Here is a 6,000-nt window from a genome sequence, read left to right as displayed (position 1 = left end):
GCAACTTGTAAAGGACTCCTGGGCTGTCTGTCCAGTAGACTTTCAAAAGTTCCTTGGTATCCTAGCAACATGCAGAAACTTTCAGCATTGGCTATGACTCACTAACCAAGAGTATGTTATCCTGTCTTTATAGGTCTATTAGAATAGGTAAGAATTAACAGATTCCCACTGAGTCTACTCAGAGTGTTTAGAGTAAGGAGTTCCCTTTAAACCAGTAACAGAATGAACTTTGCCATTAAATTCAAGGATCTTTTGAACCTCGCAATAGGTGACCCAGAGAGAGGGGTGCTGAATTCCAGTGTCCTGTACATCTTGTTGCAGAGCATCATAGAACACCTCAAGCTGGAAGAGCAGATGAAGGTTCTTCCAGGGAGTGAGGAGGACTACCTTTCATCTACTTTCAGTTTGGAAAAGTTGACGAAGGCTCTCCCAGGGAGTGGGGGGGATTCCCTTCCATCTGGCCCCATCCAGCTTAAGTCTGAGGAGAAGTCAGAGGAGAGAGAAGAGAATAAAGTATACCATATACAATTTGATAGCATCAAAATCTTTGACCAGCGATTATCTGCAATGGAAAAACAGATGGCCTTTCTGGAGGCATTGCCCTCCACTGAGCAGCTGCTGGAAAGCAGTCATCTTTTGAAAACACCAGCCAAAGATATGTGGCAGATGTTGAAGCTCAAAAAAAAGGTAGAGGGAAATGAAGAAGGAATGACAAAGGTAAGAACATGTCTGTACTGAATGTTTTCTTCCCTCTCCTTTCTTCCCCTCTTATAATCAGTTAAATGTCCAGGTATCACCTACTGGATGGCATAGTTAGATATAGTGTTGGGATTGGAATTAACAAGATTTGCATTCTAATATGACCTGAGGGATTTATTAGTTGTATGACCCAGTCATTTAACCTCCGTCAACCTCAGTTTCCTCAACTATAAAATGAGAAGAATTATTGTATCTAATCCACAGGATTGTTGTGAGATAAATGAAATAGCATGTGTTGCTTAGTAAACCTGAAAGTATTATATAAATGCCACCAATTATTACTCTGTACAACACATTGAGTATATAGAAATAAACCACACTCTCTACTATTATAGAATTTACAATCTGATAGGAAAGACAGGATAGTATATAAATAATTGTGAACCCAGCAGAGTGTGAAAAGTACAAAGGAAAAGTCCAGAAAGTGCTATTACAATTTTGAGCAAGGAAAAATCGCTTTCAGTTAGGAGGATCAGGGAAGGTTTTGTAGAAGTGGCAACTGAATACAACCTTAGAAAGAAAGAGAGGTAATGTGAACAAAGATGGGTGTGGTGAGTTCATTCCAGGCATGGAGGATAGCATTGAGTCGGGAAAGGATAGAACTTGAAGAAAGAATGGTTTGATAACCTGTTTCAGTTTGATTGGAACAGAGGGCTTGAAGAATTGTGTGAGAAAAACAAGAATGGTAAGTTGGAGTCAGCTTATGTAGAGGTTGTGAAGTTTGTGTTTTATCTGGTAGATGTTGAAATCTCAGCAAGTGAGGGACTGTGGTCAAAGTTATGCTATAGTTCAGTGGTATCAAACTCAAATAGAAACAGGGACTAATGAGATATATAAATATATATGTAACATATATATGTATATGCATAAAATATTTTGGGGTCACATAATGACTTAGTGTTTTTTTTCTTTTTTTTTGCTAAGGCAATTGGGGTTAAGTGACTTGCCTAGGGTCACACAGCTAGGAAGTGTTAAGTGTCTGAGGTCACATTTGAACTCAGGTCCTCCTGACTTCAGGGCTAGTGCTCTATCCGCTGTACTACCTAGCTGCCCCTTTGACTTAATTTTAAAATGTAACATTATCTATATTTTATTATTTTGTTAAATATTCCCCAATTACATTTTAAAATATCTGGTTCCAAGACAAACTGGGATGTTTTCTGGGCTGCATATTGAATACTTCTGTTGCAGCCCAATTACCCTAACTGGCAATGCAGAAGGAGGAAATCCATCCCAGGAGTAAAGGGAGACCAGTTTGGACGTGATTACCATCGTCCAGAAAAGACATAATAAATCCTCATTGGCTCTTGTTTTATGATATCCCCATTGAACCAGCTAATGAGTATTTCTTACATAATATTGTTTTCTGAAATTTGCTGTTTATCTTCTAATTGAATCAATCAGCACTAACAAGCACTGTGCTAAACATTGGAGATTCAAAGAAAGATAGTCCCTCTCTTAAAAAGTCCAGTTTCTACTTGACAGAGATGGCATGTAAACAGTTATGTATAAACATGCTACATACAGGATAAATGGGAAATAATCCACAGAGGGAAGGCACTAGAATTAAGAGGGATTGATAAAGCTTTTTGTAAAAGGCAGGGTTTTAGCTGGAACTTGAAGGAAGCAGAGGGAAGCTAGAAGGTAGAGAGGAAGAGTGAGCACATTCTTTGACAAACTCATTCTCCAATTTGATTTAAAATAACAAATATTTATTGAGTATCTTAATTATTTAAGTAGCATGTTGGGTGTCATGAGGATGTAAAAGAAATACATGGTATATATGAACCCTTATATGAACTTATAATTTTATTGGAAAGCCTCAAATAGCAAACAAAGAATCAGGGAAGAATATAAGGTAAAAGATTAGCCTTTGACTCAGAAGACCTGGTTTAAGTATTGAATCTGATACATACTGACTCTGTGACCATGGGCAAGTCACTTAGGCCCTCCGTGGTCTCAGGCAATTCTTGGAGAATCTAAATCACACATAATTTGTTGAATTTTATCAGAAAAGGGAGTTTCCATACTACAAGTTTCCTACAATAATGAAATCATAGGTCTAATCCCAACCCCCCAAAAAATAAAGGATTGTATATTGTGTGATATTCATAAAGACAGTCATAAAGACACAACTGTTAGTTGTTATGCACACTGCTATCTATAGTTATCCAAAAGAGTTAATAGAAGAAAAAGGACTTGAGGAAAGGACCTCAGAGGTAATTTTTTTTTACAACATCCTCATTTTACTGACAAGAAATCTGAGACCTAAGGAAGCTAAGTAATTTGCCCAGGAATTTGAACCTGGGTTGTCTGAGTTTGAATCAATTCAACCTTCTTTCCCTTGTAAAAAAAAATTGACAGACAAAATCATAATCATAAAACTTCAGAATTCCAGAGTTGGAAGGAGCCTCATTGACCATCAGTCTAAACCAAATATAAAAGGAAATTCCACTATAATCTGACAAATAGTCATCCATTTTCTGCTTAAACAGCCCTCTGAAGATATACTATTTCTCAAGGTAATCTAGTCCACTTTTGAATAGCTTTATATATTAGGAAACTTTTCTTGATATCAAACCTAAACTTTCCTTTTTTTGCCACTTCTACCCAGTTTTCCTGGTACTGTTTCTCTGGAGACAAATAGAATAAAGCTAATCCTTCCATTATAAATTTAAATACTTGAAGACAACTAATATGTTCTTTCAGCTAATCCTCATAGGTCATGGTCAAAATTTTCAGAGTATCCATATATCTTGGAGTTTAAGGCTAGATTTTTTTTTTAGGACTATGCCATAAACCCAAATTGCTCTGATTTTCATTGACTGGCCGACAATGGTTTTCAGCTCAGGCCTCATTTGTTCATCATTTGGGCACAGATGATTCAGAGTGAGTGTAAAGTAACAATTGTTTCTGGACAAAAACTATCTATCTTGGCTGACTGTCTTTGAACACCTTTAAGCTTCTCAATGTCTTTTTAAAAAATGAACTAATGATAAGGAGATTGCAATACTCCAGATGTGTTCTGATTCCTGGAAGTTATGCCACATTTTATGTAGTTAAAGATAACACAGTTAGTTTTGCTGTAACTTAATATGTAATCTTAAAAATCATCATGCTATCCAAAATTGCACAATAAAAACCACAAGAATTATGGGGAAAATGTATATGGGGAAACAATACTCATTCACCAATGGTACATAAAAAATATAGGAGCCTAAAAATGGTAGCACATTCATATATGTTAAAATGTTTAAGAAATACATAAATAGGGCAGATAGGTGGAGCAGTGGATTGAACATCAGACCTGAGTCTAAATCTGGTCTCAGACACTTAACATTTCCTAGCTGTGTGACCCTGGGCAAGTCACTTCACCCCAATTGCCTCGGGGGGAAAAAGAAAAAGAAAAGAAATACATAAATATTCCAATAAATAATGGTGGCCTCAGTCTGCTGCTCAACCTACACCTCAGTTTCCATCGAAGATAGAAGGAAAGGAAAAGTATAAATGAAGAAGACCAATGACATCAGGAAGGTGAGGTCATGACTTGTAAGTGAATTGAATTTAAATAAGAGAGATCTGTGAAAAAAGTTATTTGCCTCACCCTCTCCTCCAGAATCATTAGAATCCAATGGCAAGACACAGGTCAAGGCTACTAGTGATCAACAAGGAAGAAGTCTAAGATCTTGGCCTTTTTAAGCTAAAGTTTTTCTCAGGTCTCAGTTTGTCTAAGACAACATCCATTCAGGGACAATTGGAGCAAAAATGGCCTAGTTTGCATTCATAAAACAATCCATGTGGGAGGGGAAGACCCTCAGAGTTTTTGACCAGAAGAGAAATAATTGCTATTTATTTGTTGAGTTTGCAAGGATACTTAATGGTTGTTGTTATTGATGATGATGATGAAGTGGTTGGTAGTAATATTAGTAATGTAGTTCTGATTTAGAGATTTTTGTCAATTTTTTTACTCAACAACTTTTCTGTATCTTACCAAAATTTACTTCTAGGGAGAAGAGAACAACAATTCTAATATCTAGGTATGTTTCTATTACTGTACTAAGCATTTTGAAGAATATAAAAAAGTATGACATTAAGTTTTTACTTATAAGGAACTTATGTCATTACTGAGAAGGTATCATTTAATTAAAAATATAAAATAAGTGGTATAAGAAGTAAATAACCATAGGAAGTGAAAGTATCTTAAAACACTATCTCTTAAATATATTCCCATGGGTCTTACTGCAGAAGTAGAGTATCAAAAAATTGCTTATCCTGAGGCCAGAGAAACATCTGGAAGTTAGCATGGTTCTGATTCCACTTTGAAGGGATCTATACAGATCACATTATGTTCTTGAGCCAATGGAAGGATAAAACCTACTAGAGTAGAGGGTTTGTGTTGCGGAGTAGAAGATACTGTGGCTCCATAAGTTGAAAAGTTGAGGGATTTATGTTATAAGAGCCTCTGAAAGTCAGTCAGAAGAGCTTACACTTTATATGACTCCAGAAAGCACACTTGTCACACATCTTGAAACGTGCAAAACTTAGTTGGGTAACTTTTAAATATATCTATTATTAAATTGAAGCTGTTCTTAAGATCCTGGGCTGCCTTCCTTCCCCTGCCTTCCTAAAAAGAGCCTTGATCTGCTATGATTGACTAGGTGAGACAGGTAGATTATTTATCCAATGACAACTTAAAACAGAAAAACAGAACAACTTAGGAAAAAGTCAAGTGGACAAGCTTGGACATGGCCGCATAGTCTCAAGAAGGCCATTAGTCAAGAAGAGGAATGCTTTATTGTTAATAAATGTTGCTCCTGTATGTACCTTGGTTGAAGTTGCTAAGATTCAGTTTGAAAGGAGTTGTTGTGGTTGCTAGATTCCACATTTGTTCAACAAGATTGGTTACACATATGTACCTCCTAGCCAATGAGAAAGATTGCTATGTAAATGAACACATTTTCAAAGAATCACAGATTTTTAGAATTGGAAAGTACTTGAGCAGTCGTTCGCTCCTACTGAGACCTGAAAAAGAATAAAATAATTCCATCTACGGCTTTTTTTTTTTTTTAATAGCCTTTTATTTACAGGTTGTATTCATGGGTAACTTTACAGCATTAACAATTGCCAAACCTCTTGTCCCAATTTTCCCCCTCCTTCCCCCTACCCCCTCCCCCAGATGGCAGGATGACCAGTAGATGTTAAATATATTAAAGTATAAATTAGATACACAATAAGTATACA

At 36.3% G+C, this 6,000-nt stretch overlaps 1 protein-coding gene across 1 annotated transcript in view; it reads left to right on the top strand.

Annotated features, from left to right (window-relative positions):
• The window catches only part of C1H16orf96 (chromosome 1 C16orf96 homolog), a 57,142-nt gene continuing 51,142 nt past the window's right edge, over nucleotides 1-6,000 (top strand). Inside the window, exon 1 of the mRNA XM_031945499.1 lies at nucleotides 1-717. Within this exon, the coding sequence (XP_031801359.1) occupies nucleotides 223-717 (495 nt within the window). The 5' untranslated portion in view covers nucleotides 1-222. The remainder of the gene's footprint in view (nucleotides 718-6,000) is intronic.

Source organism: Sarcophilus harrisii, chromosome 1 (genome assembly GCF_902635505.1).
Source record: "Sarcophilus harrisii chromosome 1, mSarHar1.11, whole genome shotgun sequence".
Classification (NCBI taxonomy): domain Eukaryota; kingdom Metazoa; phylum Chordata; class Mammalia; order Dasyuromorphia; family Dasyuridae; genus Sarcophilus; species Sarcophilus harrisii.
Note: the sequence above shows the minus strand (reverse complement) of the source record. Positions and strands in the feature narration are given on the sequence as shown.